General features: G+C 44.9%; 1 protein-coding gene across 1 annotated transcript in view; it reads left to right on the plus strand.

The window, feature by feature from the left end:
- Positions 1 to 26,767, plus strand: part of LOC146007743 (microsomal triglyceride transfer protein-like) — a 119,290-nt gene that overhangs the window by 25,952 nt on the left and 66,571 nt on the right. Inside the window, exons 4-5 of the mRNA XM_083146326.1 lie at positions 1,819 to 1,926; positions 2,471 to 2,590. Coding sequence (XP_083002452.1) covers positions 1,819 to 1,926; positions 2,471 to 2,590 — 228 coding nt within the window. The remainder of the gene's footprint in view (positions 1 to 1,818; positions 1,927 to 2,470; positions 2,591 to 26,767) is intronic.

Below are 26,767 nucleotides of genomic sequence, written 5' to 3' on the forward strand. Positions count from 1 at the left end.
ACTTCGCATCGGATCGCATTGCATGCACACCGCATGCACTAGGCATGCGATCCGATGCGAAGCGTGCTAATTAAGACCCAAACGGATCCGTTTAACGGACCGTGTATGGGCCCCTTAACATAAAGCAGATCCAGGCAGATCTGAACTGAAACGTATTACAGAGCATCACAGCACCACATTGTGCTCTGAAATGTCCAGCGGGTATGTTCTGAATCTTGGACAGATTCATAACGGCGGGTGCGAGCATGTAAATCGCTGTGTGGGCTATACACACAGCGATTTACATGCGTTATCAGGTATTTTTTGAGTGATTTGTTAAAATAGCTCCGAAAATGCCTGCATATTGCGCTGTGTGTGGGGTCTTTAAGAGAGCTGTAATTGAAATGCAAAAAGAGTGCTGTGAGAACAGGAGGGAAATGCTCTAAGGAGCTTACAGTCTAGAACAGTGATGGCTAACCTTGACCCTCCAGCTGTTGTTGAACTACACATCCCAGCATACCCTGCTACAGTTTTACTATTTGGCCATGCTGAAACTGATGCTGGGATGAGTAAATCAACAACAGCTGGAGTGTCGAGGTTAGCCATCACTGGTCTAGGAGGAGGGGGAGACAGACAGGTGACATGAGGTGCAGGTAAGGAGACCTGAAGGCAAGAAGTGAGCATGGCAGGGATGGTCAGGACATGAGAATGGGCAAATCTAGTAGAAGTATAACATACAGTGGGGTAACAGGAAGAAAATATAAGAGAGCAAAATACAGTAAATGGCAGTATTAAAGCAATACTAATGGTAAATTCAATATAAAAGTAATGGAATTAGATTACACATGTTTGAGGGAGCAGCAGATGATAGTTGTAGCAATAAAGGAGCAAAGTGGTCCAGTCACATGACTGAAGGTCGACATGGGTTAGGTCAACAGGGTCATTAGGTCGACACAAGCATTAGGTCAGCATGGGGAAGGTCAACAGTGAAAAGGTCGACATGGGGGTTTTCACTTTTTTCACCCAAAAAGTGCACCGCGTCCCCTCGCATGGCTCGGTGTGCTTGCCATGCTTTGGGTGCGGTGCTGAGCATAGCTGAGCACACTTTTGTTCTCCCACCATGCCCTAGTGGATGGTACTGTAGTTATGAAATACTGCCTGTCGGCTCAATAAAAAGTGAAAAACCCCATGCCGACCTAATGTCCCTGTCGACCTTCAGTCATGTCAATCTTCAAGCATGTCGAACTTCAATCATGTCGACCTTCATGCATGTCAACCTAGTGACCATATCCCCTTGTATTGGATAATTGTTCTACTACCACTTAACAGGGTAGATTACTATATATCCTGTCTGGAAGGTGTCGGGACAAAAAGCCAGGCTCTATCCACCTGCAAAGCCCCACCGCAGGCTCTTATTGGCCAGTAGCTCAATGAACTCTAAAACTGGATTGATCATTGGTGCGGTAATCCATCAATGGTTCTGCGGCTTACTACCAGTTGGTGTGTCGCCTTTATTTGAGTATTTGTCAGCGCTGCATCTCCACCTCTTGAGCCACCTCTGTCTGGGAGTGCGTTTTATGAGAGTTCTCTAGGGATTCCACAGGACTAGGCAAGCCTTTAGGGTTACCTCACTGCCCTAATGAAGTGGGCGCTCTTCCGTCAGCAGCCGGATGTTCTGATTTGTAGCACTGTGCATCAGGGATGGGGCAATGATGCAAGTAACCATACCACGCACCCTCTCCTATGCTTGTCCTCCAATATTTCATGGAATGTATATTTTTTAAATGTACAATGAGTGCTTTATTATTCGTCTCTGAACAGGCATGGTTTCTCTTTCAGGTGTTGAGCTTGTACTGCAGAGGTGAAAACGAAAGCCGAGTCCTGGATTTAAAAAGGGGGCTTGTCAGTCTGTTTCAGTTTCAACCTCTTAATGGGACCCATATAGAGGTAGGTGGTCTAAAATGAATTTTGACATGAGTTTTTTACCCATACCATCACATGACTCGTTTCACTCATTATTCTTTGGGTACGGTGCCTTACTCTGCTACCACTGTGCTTATATTGACCTTTTCACGTGTCGACCTTTGTCATGTCAGCATTTTGCATGTGTCAACCTTCTGTCAATTTTGACCTTGTGCATATTTGTTGTTGGCTATTGTCTGTAAAGGTGCGTACACACGGGGGCAATTTTGTGTAATATCGTGGGAAATATGGTCGCTAAGCGACCATATTGCCTGCAATGGGAGTGTGCACCGGCGACATATCCGTTTTTACCCCTGTAGTGATCGCTGGTCGCAGGAACATGCTCCTGTGACCAGCTGATTACCACTGCCGGGCTCTGGTCACTGATGAAAAGGAGAAACTGAGCAATATATTGCTCAGCCATATATGGCTGAGCAATATATCTCCCCCGTGTGTACGGGGCTTAAGCCTATCATCTGGTTTCCTACATTTGTTGCTTGTTAATGTTAGGTGTGTACATGTGTTTCAGGATGATGTTTCAGGGAGCTGTGAAGTAGCTTACAACAATGCAACCAATGATTTCATCAGTAAGACAAAAGACTTGAACAGCTGCATGAACTCTCCATTTGGCTGTGAAGCTGATCACCAGGTAAATGCTTCATTATTGGTTCTGTAATAGTAAAGTCAAATCTGATGACAAGTAAACTCATTACACAAGAACACTTTGTAATGTTACAGTGACACATATCTCTTTCATTTTTGAATGATTGGAATTGCTTTATAGGAAGCACTATTGCTATTGAAGTATAATGGAATACAGTACTTCCCTTCAACTATGTATATTATCAAGTGCATTTCATTGATTTAAACTGTTTTTTTTTGTTGTAATGTGTCTGCATGCAAACAATCTGTAAGCTTCCCTGCCTATGTCAATTCAAATACATATTTCACTTACATTTTCTTCTGAGGAGGCAGAATAGACATCAGAGGCTAAGACAGTAGAACAATTTAAACATGCATGAGATAGACATAAGGATAAGGTTTAGGGGTAACAATATGCAGTGGTGTAGCTAGGTGCCACCGTACCCGGAGCAAGGACATGTTTTGCGCCAACATCCCTCCTCCCCTGGATTTGTAGTAGGGGGGGCTCTTGTGCAGTGAAAAAGGGTTGCACAGCCTATCATTATACCACACACCGTAATGCCCATTGCACATAAAGCCACATGCCGTAATACATCATTGTTTTATAGTGCAAAAATGTGTGTGCCACATGAACAATAATTTACTTTAGCAAATTAAACATGCATATGCTCAGGATTATTATTATTATTATTGCCTGCCACACCTGCCTACCTTTTGCTCACATCTCTGACAAAACTCACCAAATTACTAGCAGTATTCACTGCTACACCATGGTATGATCGGCCCACATGAACTCACATGTTCACAAATTGGGGGTGTTTCTGATCTGATCATTTCCTGACGTATTCGCACTGGGGTCCAATGTTTATACTCAAAACACTCCTATACTCAAACAATTAGTGACCATCTTCGTCTGCATACCCATCTCCATCATTGGCATCAAGCCTCTAGTTGTATGTTGATTGAGTCCTCACTACTTATAGTTAAGCTGTAATGTGTATTGAACTGTGGCGCTCTTTATTTGTACTCTACTTTTGTTATTTATTCAATGTTATGCCAAGTTTTGTCTCCCTGTATTGTTCCTTTGTACGGCGCTGCGAAACACTTGTGGCGCCTTATAAATAAAATTATAATAATAATGTTTATGCTCGGCGCATATTCACATGTGCAGGGGTGTTGTGTGGATGACTTTGATGACTTGCACAGTCACTGAGGCATTTGTGCAGGGGGGGGGGGGGCATTGGCATGGGGATGCCCCTTGGGTACTTGTGTATTATAACGGCGCCCGATTTCATCCAAATCGCATCCGATATCGCATCCGATTTATCGGCCGATTTGCGGCCGATTTTTGGCCGATTTGATCTGCGATGCGATTTTGCGTCCGATTTGCATCCGATTTGCGCCCGATTTTCGGCCGATTTTTTGCCGATTTTCGGCCATTTCCTGATGATTTGCATGTTATTCCATCCTTGCACACCCCCAGGTACTATGCGATGGTATGCGATGTGATTTTCGGGAAAATGCCCCTGATTGTACAATTAAATATCGCATAGCAACGCATGCCAGCAAGTGGCATGCGATGCGATGTGATTCGCAATGTTAAATGCACCCCCATTGTTAACGCCACCTCCACTATCAACGCCAACCCGAAGCGTGGCGAGCGCAGCGAGCCCGCGAGGGGCGGCGGTACGCGTCCTCCGACCTTTTCATACCCCCACTATCCACGTCGGCGTGGAGTTGAGAATAGAATAGTGTGGCGAGCGCAGCGAGCCACCGAGCCCGAAGCGTGGCGAGCGGACGCGGATTACTTTACATGTATTCCGCGTCCCCTCGCGGGGCTCGCTGCGCTCGCCACGCTTCGGGCTCGGTGGCTCGCTGCGCTCGCCACACTATCTAAAATCAACTCCACGCCGACGTGGATAGTGGGGGTATGAAAAGGTCGGAGGACGCGTACCGCCGCCCCTCGCGGGCTCGCTACGCTCGCCACGCTTCGGGTTGGCGTTGAAAGCGGGGGTGGCGTTAACAATGGCGGTGCATTTAACATTGTAAGCACCCATCAGGGTGATTGTACAATTAGAAATCGAATCGCTTCACATGCATCGCATGGCATGCATCACATGCCACTATATTGCATGCGATGCACTACGATGGTATTCGGGGGTGTGCAAGGTGTGCAATAATGGTACAGCATGCAAATTGGCCGGAAAAATTGAAAAATCGGTCGAAAATCGGCCGAAAATCGGCCGCAAAATCGGCCGCAAAATCGCATCCGATTTTTCCATGCGATTTGCGGCCGATTTTCGGCCGATTTCGTGGGCGCCGTCAAAATACACAAGTACCGCCCCTTGTTTCCTGGGTGTACCTACAAAAATGGTGGGTGCACCCAGGATAACTCTGGGCTTCCCCATGTGAACACAAACTGGCACCTGCTTTCTGCGCGCAGGTGGGTGATGTCTCAGGATGTCAGCACCCGCTCCATCTGTATCCCAGACACTCCCAAATATAAGCCAGTCTAGGCTGACTTATATTTGCAAACGTGTGGCACAACTATTTGTTGCCCCTGTACGCTCCTTTGCAAATGGATGTTTATGCAAAAGATCCATTCGCAATGTGTTGGGAATGTGCACATGGCGGCAGGGGGCTGGCATTAGCTTGCCGGGCGGGCAGCATTAGGTGGCTCACTAAGCAGCTAATTTACGCTGCTTAGCGAGTCAACCAGAATCAGACTATTGTGTGTAAATCTGGCTCTGATACAATCCAGTGCCTCCCAAGCCATTTACCTCCCCTCATGTCACTGAATAAATCAACATCTACTTATCATTTCAAAGAATGTACTTGATAAATGCAACTGCAAAGCTGATGTTGCTATGGAAAACTACACTGGTCCATTTTTCCACTCTTCACTGCTTGACATCTGTGAGGATACGGGATTCTTCAATCACTCAAACACCGAGCAGATGAAACCAAAATATGGTTTATTTTTAGCACAGCACACACATGTAGATGAAGACAGGAAAAAGATTCAAATGGTAGCATAAAAACATCCGGGTAGCAAAGTCCTTGTAGCATCACAGTCCAAATAACGAAACTATCACTTATTCCACACAGCAGTGATAGCAGGTAAGTCCACACGATACCTAGACAGAGCATAACCTCTTAGTCCAGGACAGTCCATCAAATCTCCCTCCTGGCTTGTCTGCAAGTCATTTTAAAAACTTCTCAATTCCCACGGTGCACAAACCGAAAGTGGGCTTGCAGTGGATCTTGATTGGTGGATTCAAGAGTCAGGTGTCACCCCCTCCCAGCTACTGCTGCTGCCCCCCCCCCCCTGCTGGGGTCGGTTCCAGAAAGTCTGGAAGTGGCCAGAGATATGCAGATGCAGTGTCAACACAAGATACAAAACACAGTCTGATTGCATTATGTCCTGATTACCCCCTGTGAACATTTCCTGTTGATAGCAGGGGAATTGGATCACCCCCTGTGAAGATTGTCCCTCAGCTACCACCCTCCTGTGATAGCAGGAACAAAAGCATGGTAATTGGACATAACCTTTCGGTGAATTCTTTCCTGGGTATTTCCTGTCAGACCATATTTGGGCAAGAGCGATCTGATCTGGAAATACATGCAGCTATGGGGAATATAGACATACATAGAGAACAATAGGGCTAAAATGTACATTAATTACTGTGGAGTAGAGGATGTCACAATTCACTTTTATCGCCAATGCCATTCCTTCACATTTCCTCCCCCACATTTTAGTCCATGTTCCTGGTGTCCTGGGTAATGGCAAGGGCTGGTCTCCTGGTGTTAGGTGGCACTGGGTCTGGTTCCTGCTGACGGGATAGGCCATCCGCGTTTCCATGATCTTTACCCTTTTTGTGAGAAATAGAGAAGTTGTACAGTTGTAGGGCTAAGCTCCACCTCAGTAACCGTCCATTGTCTCCAGCTGTACGTTGTAGAAAACTAAGGGGGTTATGATCTGTTACCACTGAAAACTCACGCCCATACACATAGGGCTGCAACTTCTTTAGTGCCCAGACGATGGCTAGGCACTCCTTTTCAATGGTGGCGTAGGCTATCTCGCGGGCAACTAGTTTTCGGGAAATAAAGGCAACTGGGTGCTCACACCCATCCTCCCCTATTTGACTTAGCACAGCTCCTATTCCACAAGCTGAAGCATCTGTTTGCACAATGAACCGCCGGCGGAAGTCAGGGGCGGCTAACACTGGGGACCGGGACAAGATGTCCTTAAGCTGGGAGAAAGCCTGCTCGCAGTCAGGGGTCCAGTCAATGTTTCGGGTGTACTTTTTGGTCGTTAGGTCAGTCAGTGGTTTGGCAGTGGTGCTGTACTGAGGAACAAATTTACGATAGTACCCCGCTGTGCCCAGGAAGGCACGTACCTGTTTTTGGTTAGTGGGGTGAGGCCACTTCAGAATGGCCTCAATTTTTGCTGGTTCTGGACGAATACGGCCTCCCCCAACCCTGTGGCCAAGGTACAGCACCTCTGCCATCCCCATCTGACACTTATCCGGTCTGATTGTCAACCCTGCCTGGCTAATCTCTGCTAAAACCTGGGCTACATGCTGCAGATGATCCTCCCAGGTCTCACTAAAAATTGCTATATCATCCAGGTAGGCCTGGGCAAACTCCTGACACCCTGTCAGTATGCGATCTACTGTACGCTGGAAGGTGGCAGGGGCATTCTTCATCCCGAAGGGCATGTCAGTAAATTCAAAAAGCCCAAATGGGGTATTGAACGCTGACCTCTCCTGTGCCTCTCTGGTAAGGGGTATCTGCCAGTACCCCTTGCTAAGGTCCAGGGTGGACACATAGCGAGCCATCCCCAACCTGTCTAACAGCTCATCTACCCGGGGCATGGGGTATGCGTCTGTCACCTCATTCAGCTTCCTATAGTCCACGCAGAAGCGTGTACTCCCATCCTTCTTGGGCACTAAGACCACGCTGGAGGCCCAGGGACTATTTGATGGCACAATGACCCCAAGTGCCAGCATTTCGTCTACCTCTTTTTTCATCATATTGAGCACCTCGGGATTCAGCCGATATGCTGGTTGCCTAATGGGCCGAGTTGCTCTGGTGTCGACATGATGGGCTGCTACATGAGTGCGTCCCGGCCTGCTAGTGAACTGAGGCCCCACTAGCTCCAAAACCTCCCTCATTTGTCGGGTCTGGGTTTCAGTTAACTGTGTGCCTATGGGCACGGCCTCCACCCCCACATCCTTCTTGGTTGCTGCCAGAATGTCAGGGATGGGGTCAGTCTCTGGGTCATCCATTGGTGGGCAGCAGATTGCCACAGCCCCTATTTCCCTGGTGACATATTTTTTTAATCTATTTATGTGGTAGGTGCCCACCCGCTTCCCGGTTTGATCTAGGGCAATGATATAATCTACCTGCCCCTGTCGGTCCACTACAGTATATGGCCCTGCCCAGGTCGCCTGTAACTTGTGCTTTCGTACAGGTACCAGTACCATCACTTTCTGACCCACTTCCAACTCCCGTTCACGTGCATGCTGGTTGTAATACTGGCACTGCCTTCCCTGTGCCTCCAGCATATGGTCATGCGCAAGCTGCATTAGCCTTTGCAGTCTCTCCCTCATTTGGGCCACATATTCTAAGACCGGAATGATCCTTCCCAGCTTTCCCTGACTAAGTCGAGAGGACCCCGGACCCTTCTGGCGTATAGTAACTCAAAAGGGGAGAACCCGGTAGAATCTTGCCTTACTTCGCGGTATGCGAATAGAAGCTGTTGCAAGGATTTCTCCCAGTCTCCCCCCTCTGATTCAGCATATGCCCGTAGCAACTGCTTAAGGGTCGCATTAAATCGCTCACACAATCCGTTTGTTTGGGGGTGATAGGCAGTAGTGCGAAAGGGATGGACCCCAAATTTGGCCCATATGGTCTGCAGTAAGTCCCCTTGAAATTGCGCACCTTGGTCGGTGACCACTTCTTCGGGAAATCCCACACGACTAAAGATATCCATGAGAGCCTGGGCAATATGCTCAGCATCTATGGATGCCAGCGCCACCGCCTCTGGGTACCTAGTCGCATAGTCAACCACAGTCAGTATGTATTTCTTTCCTGTTCTGCTCGGTTTCTTAAAAGGCCCAACAATGTCCATGGCCACTCTCTTGAATGGCTCACTGATCACAGGCATGGGTTGTAGGGGGACACGACGTGGGGGTCCCCCGAGGCGTTGACAGACCCCACATGACTCTCTATACTGTCTTACCTCCTGGTTTATCCCTGGCCAGAAGAAGTGCCGCAGCAGTCGGGCCCGGGTTTTACGAATCCCTAAATGGCCTGCTGAGGGGATGTCATGGGCAAGTGCTAGCAATCGCGCACGGTACTGCTGGGGAACAATTAACTGTTTCCTAGGGACTTCGGGCTCTAATGGGTCTGCTTTTGCTGGCACCCTGTACAGTCTCCCCTCCTCCCACTGAATGCGATCCTCCTGAGTTCCCCAATCACTCCGTCCTGCTGCCCTGCGGAGGCTAGCTAGGGACGGATCTGTTTGTTGGGCTTCCCTAAATTCCACTCTATCTACCTCCCCCAGATTCACGTCACAGTCAAGCAAGTCTCGTACCATGTTACTCACCGGCGGTGGCTCAGGGGCTGTAGCAGTAATTCCTGGTGCTGGCGTGAGAGGGCCCTCAGGTGCTATCTCTCCAGCCTGTGACTGGCTCCGGGTGATAGCTCCCACGAAACAACTGGCCAATCCACCACCCAAATCATTTCCTAGAATAACATGGGTGGGGAGCCCTTCCAGAAGTCCCACGTTCACTTCCCCAGAGTCCTGTCCCCAATCCAAGTGTACCCGGGCCATGGGGATGACAGTGATCTGCCCCCCTGCCATGGAGATCTTAATTTTCCGTTGCTTCAGTAGTTGGCAGGGGGGGATTAATTGTGGGCGGATAAGGGTGATGGAGGCACCCGAATCTCTTAACCCCTGCAGTTCCTTCCCATTAACTTTTACAGGCTGTAGATGTGGCTTCATGTTATCCGGGGTGGCTTTTCCAATAGCTGCTACCACCTCCACCTGGTATACTACTTCCTCCGCCTCTGGCGCATCAGGACAGTAATCCCCTCCCCCTCCCCCAAATGATGGTTCCTGGCACACAGCTACTCGAGGCAAGGCATGTCGGGCACCTGGAAATGGTCCTCTTCCCCGGGGGCAATCTCGGCGGACATGACCCACCTTGTCACAGTTGTAGCAGCGACGGGCTCCTGGTAGCTCGGGTCCCCAAGGCCGAGGGTTGGGGGGCTGTGGAGCTGGGCGTTGGGGGCCGCCGGTAGATCCCGATCTGGCTGGGCCCGTCGGAGATTGGTCTTTTCCTCGATGTTGGCCCCTCTCCACCGAGGCCTGTTAGCTGTGAACTCGTCCGCTAGTTGTGCCGCTTTCTCGGGGGTGGTAGGGGTCCGATCTGCTACCCACTCTCTGATCTCAAGAGGCATCTTGTTCAGCAGCTGCTCCAAGATAAAAGCATTTTTAATATCTTTTACAGTAAGGGCCTGCTTCACGGACAGCCACTTATCACAGTTCCTCCGCAACAGGTTATTAAACTCTGTAAATGAAGAATCGCCTTTTCGGGTTATGGTGCAAAACTTCACACGGTATGATTCAGCAGTCACCGCATATCTAGCAAGCAGGACACTCCGTACCTCCTCATATACCAGCACCTGCTCTGGGCTCAGGGCATGGAATGCTTCCAGAGCCCTTCCTCTCAGACTGGGGAACAGAAATCGAGGCCACTCTGCTGCCTCAATTCCATGCAAAGTCATAACAGATTCAAACATCTGCAAATGGGTATCAATATCCGAACCGGCATCATCAAAAGGTGGGATGTCATTATATCTCAGCCTGGCCACCTGGCTTACTGATGCTGCTGTAGTGGGTATAGAGGACTGCAACCCCAATGCAGCTCCCAAAACTGAGGCTCCTTGTCCCAGAGCTGCCAGCAAGTCCTGCAACTGATCTGCATTTCCAACAGGCAGCGCAGCCCCTGAAGCATTTGTCCTGTTGGCCCCCCTGCACCTCGTTCCGCTCTAGGACGGGGTCCTCATCGTCCTCCTGTCCAGGGTGTTCTTGGTCCCATTGTGCCAGCTTTGCCATTAATGCTGCTCTGGTGTCCAATGCCTCAAACTCAATCTGCCTCGTACGGCACAGATCCTGCAGTTGATCCTTTTTGCTGTATCGGTAGCATAGTGGTGCTGGATCCATAACCTGAGGTGTTTATGACTCGTTGCTCGAAGGTTGGTGTCTGAGTGATCCCGCTGCTGCCGCCAAATGTGAGGATACGGGATTCTTCAATCACTCAGACACCGAGCAGATGAAACCAAAATATGGTTTATTTTTATCACAGCACACACATGTAGATGAAGACAGGAAAAAGATTCAAATGGTAGCATAAAAACATCCGGGTAGCAAAGTCCTTGTAGCATCACAGTCCAAATAACGAAACTATCACTTATTCCACACAGCAGTGATAGCAGGTAAGTCCACACGATACCTAGACAGAGCATAACCTCTTAGTCCAGGACAGTCCATCAAATCTCCCTCCTGGCTTGTCTGCAAGTCATTTTAAAAACTTCTCAATTCCCACGGTGCACAAACCGAAAGTGGGCTTGCAGTGGATCTTGATTGGTGGATTCAAGAGTCAGGTGTCACCCCCTCCCAGCTACTGCTGCTGCCCCCCCTGCTGGGGTCGGTTCCAGAAAGTCTGGAAGTGGCCAGAGATATGCAGATGCAGTGTCAACACAAGATACAAAACACAGTCTGATTACATTATGTCCTGATTATCCCCTGTGAACATTTCCTGTTGATAGCAGGGGAATTGGATCACCCCCTGTGAAGATTGTCCCTCAGCTACCACCCTCCTGTGATAGCAGGAACAAAAGTATGGTAATTGGACATAACCTTTCGGTGAATTCTTTCCTGGGTATTTCCTGTCAGACCATATTTGGGCAAGAGCGATCTGATCTGGAAATACATGCAGCTATGGGGAATATAGACATACATAGAGAACAATAGGGCTAAAATGTACATTAATTACTGTGGAGTAGAGGATGTCACAATTCACTTTTATCGCCAATGCCATTCCTTCACAACATCAACCACTGAATTCCCTAAAACACAATAGCACACACACATACATATGTATCAGGGTTCATTCCTCGTAATTCTACTAACCTATCGGAATGTTATTGGAGTGTGTGAGAACATATACACTTCTAATAGTTGGGCTCTAGTTGGAAATTGAACTCCGGGCCCGTGTTTTGTTAGTTAGCAGTGCTAAAAACTATGTCACTAATCGCTATGTGGTAATAAAATATATTGTTAATGATCCTATTAGTGTATTTTTAATAAAATGTTATTGAAACCAGACTACTGAGAAACCACTGTAAGAGAACAAATATCTGTGCTTCTTCGTATTATTAGTGCCCTGTACATTGCACTCAGTCAAGCAAAATCTGCAGCCAACTACCTTTTTTTTTTTTTTTCAAGAAACCTTACTCTGGGAACACGCAGGACTGTTTTCCTGGCAATGGACTTCACTGAAAACCCTTATATTGTTCACACACATATTAAATATTAAATATTCTCTTGGGTGAAATACTGTACGCATGGTAAAGGTTCCAAAACACAGATTTTAAACCATTGCTTTACAATTGCAATGCAGCAGTTACAGATCATCTCAGCAAATGCTGTTTGTATTTTACCAGTGTTGTAGGTGCCAAGGTGCAAGGGCATGTTTCAACCCCCCCACCCCCCACCCCCATTTGTATTGGGCAGGGCTCTTGCATAGCGAAAAGGGGGCATGGCATAACATTATACCACACACCTTAATGTCCATTGCACATTTTAGCAAACTTTGTAATACCCATTACACATAAAGCCACATGCTGTAACGCCAATTGCACGTAAGGCCACACATGATGCCCATTACATACTATATAATAAACTGTACATTACATATTTGACACATGTGCCACTTACCTACATGCTCATTGCTAGGAACTTCATGCTCGTTGCCAAGGGGGACTGAAATTGCTTGTTGCCAAGGGAGACTGAAATTGCTCATTGCCAAGGGGGACTGAAATTGCTCGTTGCCAAGGGGGAGTGCAGCCCTCTCCCCCGCCCGTCCAGCTCTTCCGCTTCCCACAGTGCCCAGCTGAGCCAGAGCTCTAGTCTCCCGCTCGACCGCTAGCCAATAGGCACTCGCAGTCCAGCAGCCAATGCTGCTTCTGATTGGCTGCTGTTCCGCAAGTGCCTATTGACTAGCGGACTTTAATTGAAAATAGCGGTGGACTCCGTCTCAAGCTGGACACATCGGGAAACAGTGAGTGTGCGAGCTGGGAGGCCGGGCAAGCAGGGCAGGGGAGCCAGCGGCAAAGTGCATGGCTCCAGCCCTCTGTGACCCGGAGCTTGTGCTCCATCCTAGCTGTATTTTACCCACCAGTCTAAGTACCTTTCAACTAGACATTGCTAGACACCACTTTGCTTTTACTGGTACTGATCTCAAGAATGATGCAATCACTACTGTGGTATATTTTATCTACATCCATATTGCGGATGTGTATTATGGGGGTGATTCAGGTTGGCTCAGTAAGCATTGTACATTTGCTGCTAACGGAGCGGGAAGATGCCACCTTGCCAGGCGGGCAAACTCAAGCCCCCCTTCCGGGACGCACAGGGGGTCTGCACATGCGCAAATAAGCGCATACACAGACGCCCCACTGTCGGAACCAATATGAATCACCCCCTTTATTGTGTGGCACATGAAGTCTTATCAATGTCGCACCTCTTATACTTAAAATTAGGGTGTGCAGTGCAGCCCCCCCCCCCACTAATCTTGATCTTCTGCTGTCAGATATTGGGTCAGACCACCTATATCTCAGATTGACCACTTATGTACAAAAGTGGGAAATCGGGCACACGAAGGATTGCACTGTCAAACCTTTGAATAATCAGGGGTAGCCAACTCCAGTCCTTAAGAGCTACCAACAGTTCATGTTTTCCAGCTTCCCAGGTGCACTCTCAGGTGCACTCATTACTAATTAACACATTTTAAAAGCTCCTCAGGTGGAGCTAAATACTTCACTTGTTAATCTGTGAGGAGACATGGAAAACATGCACTGTTGGTAGCTCTCGAGGACTGGCGTTAGCTACCCCTGCCTTATACTGTCTTTAGAATGAGTATTTCACCTTTGACATTTGGGCATCCCAGCTGCATACCAATTCTTATTGGCTGACTTGCCCACAAAGTTTTCCTGACACATCTGTATGTTTCTTTCTAGTTATTCCTCATTACCTCTCCTAAAAGCTGACTACTGTCACTCACTTTGTGAATAAAGCCTTTTTGTGAGCTGCTGTTTTTCTATCACGACACACAGTATGCACATTTGGTGAATACGATGTACTAAACCATTGCCTGCATTCACAACAATGATTAGTTTACCTTTCAATGCCTGCATACCAGACATATGTCTGTATTCATGATAACGCGATCTATCATTTGACTAAGAACCAGTGAAATTTACTGGGCACTTTATGACCAACTTATCAAGATAACATTGATCTTGTATTGTACTGATTATTAGTTCAGCATAGTCTTGCTTATGGCTGCTTAACTGTGGGTCACTTCATGTCCATTCAACCAGGTGTGTCCACCACCCTTCTTAGATTCTTGCGAAAATATTTTAGTTAAGAGAAAACAACTATTTCTGCAAAACAGTTTATCACATATTGATATTTCAGCTATTTTCTTTTGTGGTAGTAATGTACAGTATACCTTTTTAACCTGGTTAAACACCTAAAGGGAATTCCAATGAGCCTTTCTTGTAGGGAGGTATTACAATGAGATTTTCTTGTACTAATGCCCATTGGGGCATGGCTGGAAGCAACAATTTCCCATTTTATGCCAATGTTGTGTTGGCCATTTTTAGTGTAGGTCATAGTCCACCCTTAGGAATCAGCTCTGAAGAAAATGTAATAGCACCTGCAGGCTTAATTTTGCCATAAATAATATTTTATGCACATAGGCCCTTATTCTGGTTCACTCACAAAGGCAAATTCCTTCTCAAATGGACAAAACCATGTGCACTGCGGGTGGGGCAGATGTAACTTGTGCAGAAATAATTTGGGTGGCGTTTTACTTGGAAGTGAGATCTATATTGCAGTGTAAAAATAAAGCAGTCAGTATTTTTCCTGCACAGAAACAAAATAACTCTCCCAAATCTAAATCTCTCTGGACATTACATCTGCCCCACCTCCCCTTCAGTGCACATGGTTTTGTTCATTTGAGAAGGAATTTGCCTTTGCGAGTGAACCAGAATAAGGGCTATACTGTAGAAGGAATTGCGGATTACTAATCTAAATATTATACATAATACTTATTTAGCAGTCCTTCTGGTGTTTTAAACCGCAAGCATTCAGTATCACAATTTTATTTTCATTTTTTATATATTAATATATATATATATATATATATATATATATATATATATATATATATATATATATATATATATATATATATATATATATAATTGTAATTCCATTTTCTAAAAATCCTTAGTTTAGCATAAGTGTACCAGATGACTTTGATTTATTTTTACCCTATCAAGCTAAGTTGGTGGTCTCATTCCAGTGTCTCTATCAGTGGCTCACCTTTGGAACTCTCTTTGGTCTTGTCTGAAGGGTCAGGGCAAACTGACAGGTGAAGTCCAGGACTTGCGTCAGCAGTTTCGTAATGTCCTCATTCTAGGCAGCCATCCAGTATGTTCCCCTGGCTCTAGTCTGATTATCAGTTCTTTCCAGGGTTTTTTTGATAACATTCTAATTTTGTTATACACTCTTATAAGTGGGAACACAAGCCCACCACTGATAGCAGAGCTATTTTCATTCATTTAAAACAAGATGGAGAAATCTGAAACCCATGACAAAATCAGGCAAAATCATTAAAAAATTTGGCAATGCAAAATATGTTTAAAATATTTCCTCATTTCCTCTCAACCGTTGATATTTGTGACCTGTGCTTTGTTCCTGTGCTGTGTTATAGAAATGTGTAAATACCAGTACTAAGTGGAGTGCCACAGGCTTTGGTTCTTGGGCCCATTTTGTTTAACATTTTTATTAACGATATTGGGATGGGCTTACTCAGCAATGTATCCATCTTTACAAAACTGAGCAGAGTTATTAAATCATCAGAAGATGTCACCACGCTTCAAAATGATCTTGACAATCTAGATGAGTGGGCAAAAAAGTGGAAGATGAGGTTCAATGTGGACAAATGCAAGGTCATGCACCTTGGGAGACATAACCAGTGTGCTAGTTATAACCTAAGCGGGGATGAATTGTTTAATTCATTACTCGAAAAGGTTCTAGGAGTCCAAATAGACAACAAACTGGGGTGTAGTGCTCAATGTAATATAGCAACAAAAAAGGCCAACAAAATTCATGTATGTACAGTATGTATTAAAAGGGGCATGGAAACTAGGGACTCAAAAGTAATTATGCCTCTGTACAAATCATTGGTTAGACCGCACCTCGAATACACAGTGCAGTTCTGGGCCCCGCACTATAAAAAGGACATCATAGAAATAGCAAAAATCCAAAGAAGAGCAACAAAGCTTATTAGGGGAATGGAGAATTTAAGCTACGAGGAAAGATTAAACAATTTGGGACTATTTACAATAGAGAAAAGACGTTTAAGGGGGGATATGCTCAACATGAATTATATATATTAGGGGCCAATATAAGGAACTGTCAAACACCCTTTTTTTCTACTAGAAAGGAATCTAGGACGCGAGGGCACGAGTTTAGATTAGAAGAGAAAAGATTTTGTTCATCTAGAAGAAAAAAATTCTTTACAGTCGGAGCAGTCAAACTTTAGAACTCTCTTCCTGGAGAAGTGGTGTCCGCAGACACTATAAATACGTTTAAAATAAGCTTGGATAAACATTTATTGGTTAAAAACATCCATGGGTACGAATAAGTAACATAATCTGTCTTTGAAATATCAGAACATACTATAAAACAAGGGATAAGCTACTATAAACATAGGTTGAACTAGATGGACGCAAGTCTTTATTCAGCCTCACCTACTATGTAACTATGTAATTGCATGTACAAGTCTCAACTGTGCCACAAGGGTTCAGCAGATAATCAAACCTCATGTCCATAAATATGAATGATAACTGTATAGAAATATGTCGTTTAAAGCGGAGCTTTCTTACTACTCGAATACAAATCTGGGGTATGTTTTAGATATAATGACATTAATGGTTTTCACAGGTCTGTAATGATGAGTGTGTGACTTTAGTGGGTCTGAGTTATGCAGGATACAGGGTTGTATACACATACTGGCCTACTTTTGAAAACTAGTTTCAGGGAGATTATAGTTGGCACAGGTCGGGTCTCCCTTATCCGTGTATTCCAAAAACCGAAATATTCTGAAAACCGTGGTCTTACCCTTTCACATTTTCTGTTTTTGTGCAGGGGGGTTTGGCAGGGCTTAAAGTGGTTACACAGAGGTGGGGGAACTCATTTCTCTATGCAACCTAATAACCCCCTCCCCTCCCCCCATTAGGCAGAGACAGGGTGCCAGTGGTAGGGTTTTTTGGCATCCCCCTGCAAACTAGAATGCTTTTCTATGATAATTACTGTGCAGGGCCAATGTGGAGGTTAAAATGTTCCACCTCATCATTAGATGTGGTGGAACTCCATTGCACCCCGTTCCCCCTTATTTTAACCACTGGTGTTTGGGCATGTGCCTGGATTAGGATGATTGCAATTAAAAGTAAAACCAATTACACTGTAGATCCCCCATAGAGTTGCAATATCTACAGTCCATCTACTCTTAAAAAAACAATTCAGGGCCTGAGCTGTGTTGTCACTTACACCCTTTCACAAGGAACCTATAACCTTGGTAATTGTTGGGGGTATGGGTCATTAGATCGACATCCAAAAGGTGGACTACTGTTTGTCTACAGTTAAAAGATCATCACATGAAAAAGGTTGACATGCACTAGGTGGACAATGTTAAGATGTCAAAAAGGTCAACATAAGCTTTCATGTATTTTGGTGTCTATGTCAACATAGGTCACCATGGACATCGTACAAGTTCCCACTAATTATATTATCCCCCTATGCCCACTGGGATAGTAAAGTAGGAACAAGTCGGATTTAAAAAATCAGGAAAAACTCATGTTGACTTTTTTCTTTATACTGCGCTGTGTGTGTATATGCAGCTCATTTAAGATTAGACAAAAATTATAAATGAGAATGAGCTTTGTAGAGAAAGGTTATGTAAATGTTAGAAATAAGAAGTTTATAAGAGAAAAAAGAGGAGAAAGCATAACGATAATGCTGGAATAAGGCGTGCAAGCAAATTACTAAAATAAATGTATTGGCACCTGTGGAAAAAAGGTTGTTATAAAATGTATACAGTACCTTATGTGATTGTAGGAGTCCTTTTTGGTTGAAAACCACACTATACTATCTCCACCCCTGGAGGAACTGTCAGTGGTTACACTCTTGTTGTTCCAACACCTCATGTTGATATGTGGATACCGGTGTGTTCAGCTGATGGTGCAATCTGGCGGGTATGCTGCATACATCTGGATGTCCATCTGTTGCCGGATGTAGAGGCTGTTTGTGGGCAGTCTATCCCAGCAGGGGAAGCCGCTGGTTGTGGGAGTTCAGTGGCGGCTTTAGAGGTGCTCCAGTAGGATCAATGCATTTTGTGCGTCAAAATGCACTTTTTCAAGATGGATATTTTAAAAATGTCTTTATTTTTGTAGGAATATACATTATTAAAATGGCAAGAAGTGGTTGCCTTGACCTGAAATGGTCATAACGTGTTTGAAGAGAACATGTTCCATAAAAAGGCCATTATTATGACTTCATAAAAGCGCACCCATATAAGGGCTAGAATAACAGGTGTCAGAAGGAAATATATTTAGAAAAAAATGATAATCCTTATGAAATAAATAAAAATCATATGTTTTGCAGGCCGACGGCTGGCAATGATGCAGGAGCGAGTGTCCGCACTCATTGCTCATCACCCAGCCATACACACTAGGCAATTTTAAGCTCAAAGTAGCACGTATGGGCCTTAAGAGGAAATGTATGCCTGTACATATAGCAGCGATGCAGTATGTTATTATTACTGAGACTGATAAATGTAGTTCAGCAGATTATGTACTTGATGATTGGCTATATTGGTTGTAGGTGTTTGAATGGGATACATAGGAATGGATCCTGACCGGGTTCAGGTAAGTTTACTTACCCTCCCCCTGCCCCCTTATTCCTATCCCTCCCTTCTAGCAGCCTATCCCTCTTTCCTCACAGTCTATCTTTCCCTGCTAGTGCCTAAATCTAACCTCGCCTTCCTGCCACCTAAACGGCTCTTGGTACTCTGGCACTGGCATCTTGAACCGTTCGATGTTATGGCACTGGTGTTTTGATAGCAGTTGGGATGTGCGGTTTATTGAACTCGGGTTTCCTGACAGCTGGGATGCTGACTACAAAAATGTCACCACAACAAAGAGGGGCACCCGTTGCGATCCTATATATTAACCCCTTCCTGACAGAGCCAGTTTTTGCGTTCCTGACAGAGCCCTTTTTTTCAAATCTGACATGTATCACTTAAGTGGGGATAACTTTTTTTTGCTTTTACTTATCCCAGTGATTTTGAGATTGTTTTTTCGTGACACATTGTACTTCAAATTAGTGGTAAATTTGGGTCGATACAGTCTGTGTTTTTTTGTGAAAAATACCAAAATGTCGTGAAAAAATGGAAAATTTTGCAATTTGCAAAATGTTAAATTTTCTGCTTGTGAGACAAATAATCATACCACTCAAAATAGTTAATAACTAACATAGACCATATGTCTACTTTATGTTTTCATCATTATTTCAACTTCCTTTTAATTTTTTTGGACACTAGGAGGCTTACAATATGAATAGCAAATTTTCAAATTTTCAAGAAAATTTCAAACACTGATTTTTTTAGGGACCAGTTCAGTTCTGATGTGACTTTGAGGGACTTGTATGTGAGACACCCCCATAAATGATACCATTTCAAAAACTGCACCCCTCACAGTATTCAAAACTGCATTTTGGAAGTTTGTTAACCCTTTAGGTGTTTCACAGGAATTAAAACAAAGTGTAGGTGAAATTTCAAAATTTCATTTTTTTTGCAGATTTGCAATTTTAATACATTTTTCTAAGGAACACAGTACATTTTACTAGAGAAATGTGACTAAAAATTGATTCCCCCAATTCTTTTGTTTTCATAAATATCCTATATGTGGCCCTAGTGTGCACGTTGACCAAACCACAGGCTTCATAATAGAAGGAGCACCTACTTGATTTTGGAGCCTCCTTTTTATGAGATTATTTTTTAGGCACCATGTAGGTTTCTAGGCACCATAAGATGCTAAAAGTTAGGAACCCCCCCACAAGTGACCCCATTTTGCAAACTACACCCCTCAGGGAATTCATCTAGGGGTATAGTGTACATTTCAAACCCCCAGGGGTTTCACCAATTGTGGTACAACTGGGCAGTGAAAATGAAAAATTACATTTTTTACACAAAAATGCAGTTCTGGCTCCAAATTTGTCATTTTCACAAGGAATGAAGGAGACCAAGCACCCCAAAATCTGTGCCCCAATTTCTCCCGAGTACGGCAATGCCTCACATGTGACCAAAAAATACCATTTGGGTGCATGGCAGGACTCAGAAAGGAAGGAGTGATTTTTGGATTTTGCAGCTCAGATTCTGGTGGAATGTTGGTGGGTGCTATGTTGCATTAGCAAGACCCCCCAAGCACCAATACAGTGGAACCCCCCCACAAGTGACCCCATTTTGCAAACTACACCCCTCAGGGAATTCATCTAGGGGTATAGTGTACATTTCAAACCCCCAGGGGTTTCACCAATTTTGATACAACTGGGCAGTGAAAATGAAAAATTACATTTTTTTACACAAAAATGCAGTTCTGGCTCAAAATTTTTCATTTTCATAAGGTATGAAGGAGAAAAAGCACCCCAAAATCTGTGCCCCAATTTCTCCCGAGTATGGCAATGCCTCATATGTGACCAAAAAATACCAGTTGGGTGCATGACAGGACTCAGAAGGGAAGGAGTGATTTTTGGTGGTGGAATGTTGGTGGGTGCTATGTCGCATTAGCAAGACCCCCAAAGCACCAATACAGTGGAACCCCCCCACAAGTGACCCCATTTTGCAAACTACACCCCTCAGGGAATTCATCTAGGGGTATAGTGTACATTTCAAACCCCCAGGGGTTTCACCAATTTTGATACAACTGGGCAGTGAAAATGAAAAATTACATTTTTTTACACAAAAATGCAGTTCTGGCTCAAAATTTTTCATTTTCAGAAGGTATGAAGGAGAAAAAGCACCCCAAAATCTGTGCCCCAATTTCTCCCGAGTACGGCAATGCCTCACATGTGACCAAAAAATACCATTTGGGTGCATGGCAGGACTCAGAAGGGAAGGAGTGATTTTTGGATTTTGCAGCTCAGATTCTGGTGGAATTTTGGTGGGTGCTATGTCGCATTAGCAAGACCCCCCAAGCACCAATACAGTGGAACCCCCCCACAAGTGACCCCATTTTGCAAACTACACCCCTCAGGGAATTCATCTAGGGGTATAGTGTACATTTCAAACCCCCAGGGGTTTCACCAATTTTGATACAACTGGGCTGTGCAAATGCAAAATTACATTTTTTACACAAAAATGCAGTTCTGGCTCAAAATTTTTCATTTTCACAAGGAATGAAGGAGACAAAGCACCCCAAAATCTGTGCCCCAATTTCTCCTGAGTACGGCAATGCCTCACATGTGACCAAAAAATACCATTTGGGTGCATGGCAGGACTCAGAAAGGAAGGAGTGATTTTTGGATTTTGCAGCTCAGATTCTGGTGGAATGTTGGTGGGTGCTATGTTGCATTAGCAAGACCCCCCAAGCACCAATACAGTGGAACCCCCCCACAAGTGACCCCATTTTGCAAACCACACCCCTCAGGGAATTCATCTAGGGGTATAGTGTACATTTCAAACCCCCAGGGGTTTCACCAATTTTGATACAACTGGGCAGTGAAAATGAAAAATTACATTTTTTTACACAAAAATGCAGTTCTGGCTCAAAATTTTTCATTTTCATAAGGTATGAAGGAGAAAAAGCACCCCAAAATCTGTGCCCCAATTTCTCCCGAGTATGGCAATGCCTCATATGTGACCAAAAAATACCAGTTGGGTGCATGGCAGGACTCAGAAGGGAAGGAGTGATTTTTGGTGGTGGAATGTTGGTGGGTGCTATGTCGCATTAGCAAGACCCCCAAAGCACCAATACAGTGGAACCCCCCCACAAGTGACCCCATTTTGCAAACTACACCCCTCAGGGAATTCATCTAGGGGTATAGTGTACATTTCAAACCCCCAGGGGTTTCACCAATTTTGATACAACTGGGCAGTGAAAATGAAAAATTACATTTTTTTACACAAAAATGCAGTTCTGGCTCAAAATTTTTCATTTTCAGAAGGTATGAAGGAGAAAAAGCACCCCAAAATCTGTGCCCCAATTTCTCCCGAGTACGGCAATGCCTCACATGTGACCAAAAAATACCATTTGGGTGCATGGCAGGACTCAGAAGGGAAGGAGTGATTTTTGGATTTTGCAGCTCAGATTCTGGTGGAATTTTGGTGGGTGCTATGTCGCATTAGCAAGACCCCCCAAGCACCAATACAGTGGAACCCCCCCACAAGTGACCCCATTTTGCAAACTACACCCCTCAGGGAATTCATCTAGGGGTATAGTGTACATTTCAAACCCCCAGGGGTTTCACCAATTTTGATACAACTGGGCTGTGCAAATGCAAAATTACATTTTTTACACAAAAATGCAGTTCTGGCTCAAAATTTTTCATTTTCACAAGGAATGAAGGAGACAAAGCACCCCAAAATCTGTGCCCCAATTTCTCCTGAGTACGGCAATGCCTCACATGTGACCAAAAAATACCATTTGGGTGCATGGCAGGACTCAGAAAGGAAGGAGTGATTTTTGGATTTTGCAGCTCAGATTCTGGTGGAATGTTGGTGGGTGCTATGTTGCATTAGCAAGACCCCCCAAGCACCAATACAGTGGAACCCCCCCACAAGTGACCCCATTTTGCAAACTACACCCCTCAGGGAATTCATCTAGGGGTATAGTGTACATTTCAAACCCCCAGGGGTTTCACCAATTTTGATACAACTGGGCAGTGAAAATGAAAAATTACATTTTTTTACACAAAAATGCAGTTCTGGCTCAAAATTTTTCATTTTCATAAGGTATGAAGGAGAAAAAGCACCACAAAATCTGTGCCCCAATTTCTCCCGAGTATGGCAATGCCTCATATGTGACCAAAAAATACCAGTTGGGTGCATGGCAGGACTCAGAAGGGAAGGAGTGATTTTTGGTGGTGGAATGTTGGTGGGTGCTATGTCGCATTAGCAAGACCCCCAAAGCACCAATACAGTGGAATCCCCCCACAAGTGACCCCATTTTGCAAACTAAACCCCTCAGGGAATTCATCTAGGGGTATAGTGTACATTTCAAACCCCCAGGGGTTTCACCAATTTTGATACAACTGGGCAGTGAAAATGAAAAATTACATTTTTTTACACAAAAATGCAGTTCTGGCTCAAAATTTTTCATTTTCAGAAGGTATGAAGGAGAAAAAGCCCCCCAAAATCTGTGCCCCAATTTCTCCCGAGTACGGCAATGCCTCACATGTGACCAAAAAATACCATTTGGGTGCATGGCAGGACTCAGAAGGGAAGGAGTGATTTTTGGATTTTGCAGCTCAGATTCTGGTGGAATTTTGGTGGGTGCTATGTCGCATTAGCAAGACCCCCCAAGCACCAATACAGTGGAACCCCCCCACAAGTGACCCCATTTTGCAAACTACACCCCTCAGGGAATTCATCTAGGGGTATAGTGTACATTTCAAACCCCCAGGGGTTTCACCAATTTTGATACAACTGGGCTGTGCAAATGCAAAATTACATTTTTTTACACAAAAATGCAGTTCTGGCTCAAAATTTTTCATTTTCACAAGGAATGAAGGAGACAAAGCACCCCAAAATCTGTGCCCCAATTTCTCCCGAGTACGGCAATGCCTCACATGTGACCAAAAAATACCATTTGGGTGCATGGCAGGACTCAGAAAGGAAGGAGTTATTTTTGGATTTTGCAGCTCAGATTCTGGTGGAATGTTGGTGGGTGCTATGTTGCATTAGCAAGACCCCCCAAGCACCAATACAGTGGAACCCCCCCACAAGTGACCCCATTTTGCAAACCACACCCCTCAGGGAATTCATCTAGGGGTATAGTGTACATTTCAAACCCCCAGGGGTTTCACCAATTTTGATACAACTGGGCAGTGAAAATGAAAAATTACATTTTTTTACACAAAAATGCAGTTCTGGCTCAAAATTTTTCATTTTCATAAGGTATGAAGGAGAAAAAGCACCACAAAATCTGTGCCCCAATTTCTCCCGAGTACGGCAATGCCTCATATGTGACCAAAAAATACCAGTTGGGTGCATGGCAGGACTCAGAAGGGAAGGAGTGATTTTTGGTGGTGGAATGTTGGTGGGTGCTATGTCGCATTAGCAAGACCCCCAAAGCACCAATACAGTGGAACCCCCCCACAAGTGACCCCATTTTGCAAACTACACCCCTCAGGGAATTCATCTAGGGGTATAGTGTACATTTCAAACCCCCAGGGGTTTCACCAATTTTGATACAACTGGGCAGTGAAAATGAAAAATTACATTTTTTTACACAAAAATGCAGTTCTGGCTCAAAATTTTTCATTTTCAGAAGGTATGAAGGAGAAAAAGCACCCCAAAATCTGTGCCCTAATTTCTCCCGAGTACGGCAATGCCTCATGTGTGACCAAAAAGTGGCAGGACTCAGAAGGGAAGGAGTGATATTTGGATTTTGCAGCACAAATTCTGGTGGAATGTTGGTGGGTGCTATGTCGCATTAGCAAGACCCCCCAAGCACCAATACAGTGGAACCCCCCCACAAGTGACCCCATTTTGCAAACTTCACCCCTCAGGGAATTCATCTAGTGGTATAGTGTACATTTCAAACCCCCAGGGGTTTCACCAATTGTGGTACAACTGGGCAGTGAAAATGAAAAATTAAATTTTTTTACACAAAAATGCAGTTCTGGCTCAAAAAATTTTATTTTCAGAAGGTATGAAGGAGATAAAGCACCACAAAATCTGTGCCCCAATTTCTCCCGAGTACGGCAATGCCTCACATGTGACCGAAAAATACCAGTTGGGTGCATGGCAGGACTCAGAAGGGAAGGAGTGATTTTTGGATTTTGCGGCTCAGATTCTGGTGGAATGAATGGTGGGTGCTATGTGGCATTAGCAAGACCCCCGAAGCACGGTGAAATTATGAACCTAATAATCCATAGATGTGTGGTATATTTTAAAACACTCCTTTATACATAGGCCGGGTTTGTCGGGGCAAGTGTCACACTGGAAAATAGTTTGCTTTCTTATTCCCTTTTTATAGCAAACTTTGCGCCTTTTTTGTGTCCTGCCCTTTTTTCCAGTGGAGGGGATTTCATCAGGAAAATGCTGCCCTGGTACAATACGGGGGCCAGTACTAGAAGTACTGGGGCCCTCTGCCTGCTGGTTCCCAAATATTAGGCCCTTTATGACTTCCTCTTGAAAGTGCATAAATGTCCCCCTCTGGCCGGTAGAACGGAATAGCACGTAAGCGTTATACAGTGCCATCTGGATGATATACACGGCCAGCTTCTTGTACCAGATTTTTGTTTTCCGCAGGGCACTGTACGGCTTCAGTACCTGATCTGAAAGATCCACTCCGCCCATGTACTTATTGTAATCCAGGATACAATTAGGTTTGGAGGTGTGGGTACTGGTACCTCGTACAGGGACGGAGGTGGTACTGTCTCCGTGAATTGTTGTTAGTATAAGGACATCCCTCTTGTCCTTATATTTGACCAACAACATATTTTCGGTGCATATTCCCCTGCTTTCACCCCTTCTCATTACTTGGGCAATGTGCATTTTTGGGAGGCCTCTTTGGTTCTTGCGCACAGTACCGCAAGCTGCTGTACCTCTTGAACCAAGGGCCTTAAACAGGGGGATGCTAGTGTAAAAGTTATCCACATAGAGGTGATAACCTTTATCCAGGAAGGGGTGCACTAAATCCCAGACAATTTTTCCACTAACACCTACGAGGGAGGGGGGGCATTCTGGCGGTTCAATTCTTGAATCCTTCCCTTCATATACCCTAAACATGTGGGTGTACCCTGAGGTGCTTTCACACAGCTTATACATTTTTATGCCATACCTTGCCCTCTTACTGGGAAGGTACTGGCGGAATTTAACCCTTCCTTTAAAATGTATAAGGGACTCGTCAATACAAATAAATTTTTCAGGGATGTACATCTCTGCAAATTTGGCACTGAAATGATCAATGACCGGCCTGACTTTGAATAGCCGGTCAAAGGTGGGATCATCTCTGGGAGGGCACTGTGCATTATCGTTGTAATGCAAAAATTTAAGGATCGTCTCAAATCGAGCCCGGGGCATGGCCATACGGTAAAATGGGGTGCTGTACAGAACATCTGTACTCCAATATTGCCTAATTTCTGGCTTTTTTACTATGCCCATATGAAACACCAGACCCCAAAACGTCATCATCTCTACTGCATCTACAGGGGTCCACCTAGCAAATGATGACGTGGGGTTTTGAGCAATAAACTGCTGGGCATATAAATTAGTTTGGTCCACCATTAAATTTATAAAATCATCAGAGAAAAATAATTTGAAAAAGTCAATTTCTCTGAGACCTGTGGAATCAAATTGGATTCCTGGCATGGCCAAAAACTCAGGAACCTGGGGCTCAAAATTGTCTGGTGGTGGGGTCCATACGAGATCAATTATTGGGGGGGGGGTCTCAGCTGCTCTACGGGGGCGTCTTTGAGGGGGTCCCTCATCACCAGAGGAGGAAGAGGAGCTTAAGACAAATCCTTCAAATTCCCCGCTTGCATCACTGGCTGTGTCAGAGTCAGAGGCAAGCATGGCATATGCCTCCTCCGCTG

Source organism: Crinia signifera, chromosome 6, assembly GCF_055691185.1.
Source record: "Crinia signifera chromosome 6, ASM5569118v1, whole genome shotgun sequence".
NCBI lineage: Eukaryota > Metazoa > Chordata > Amphibia > Anura > Myobatrachidae > Crinia > Crinia signifera.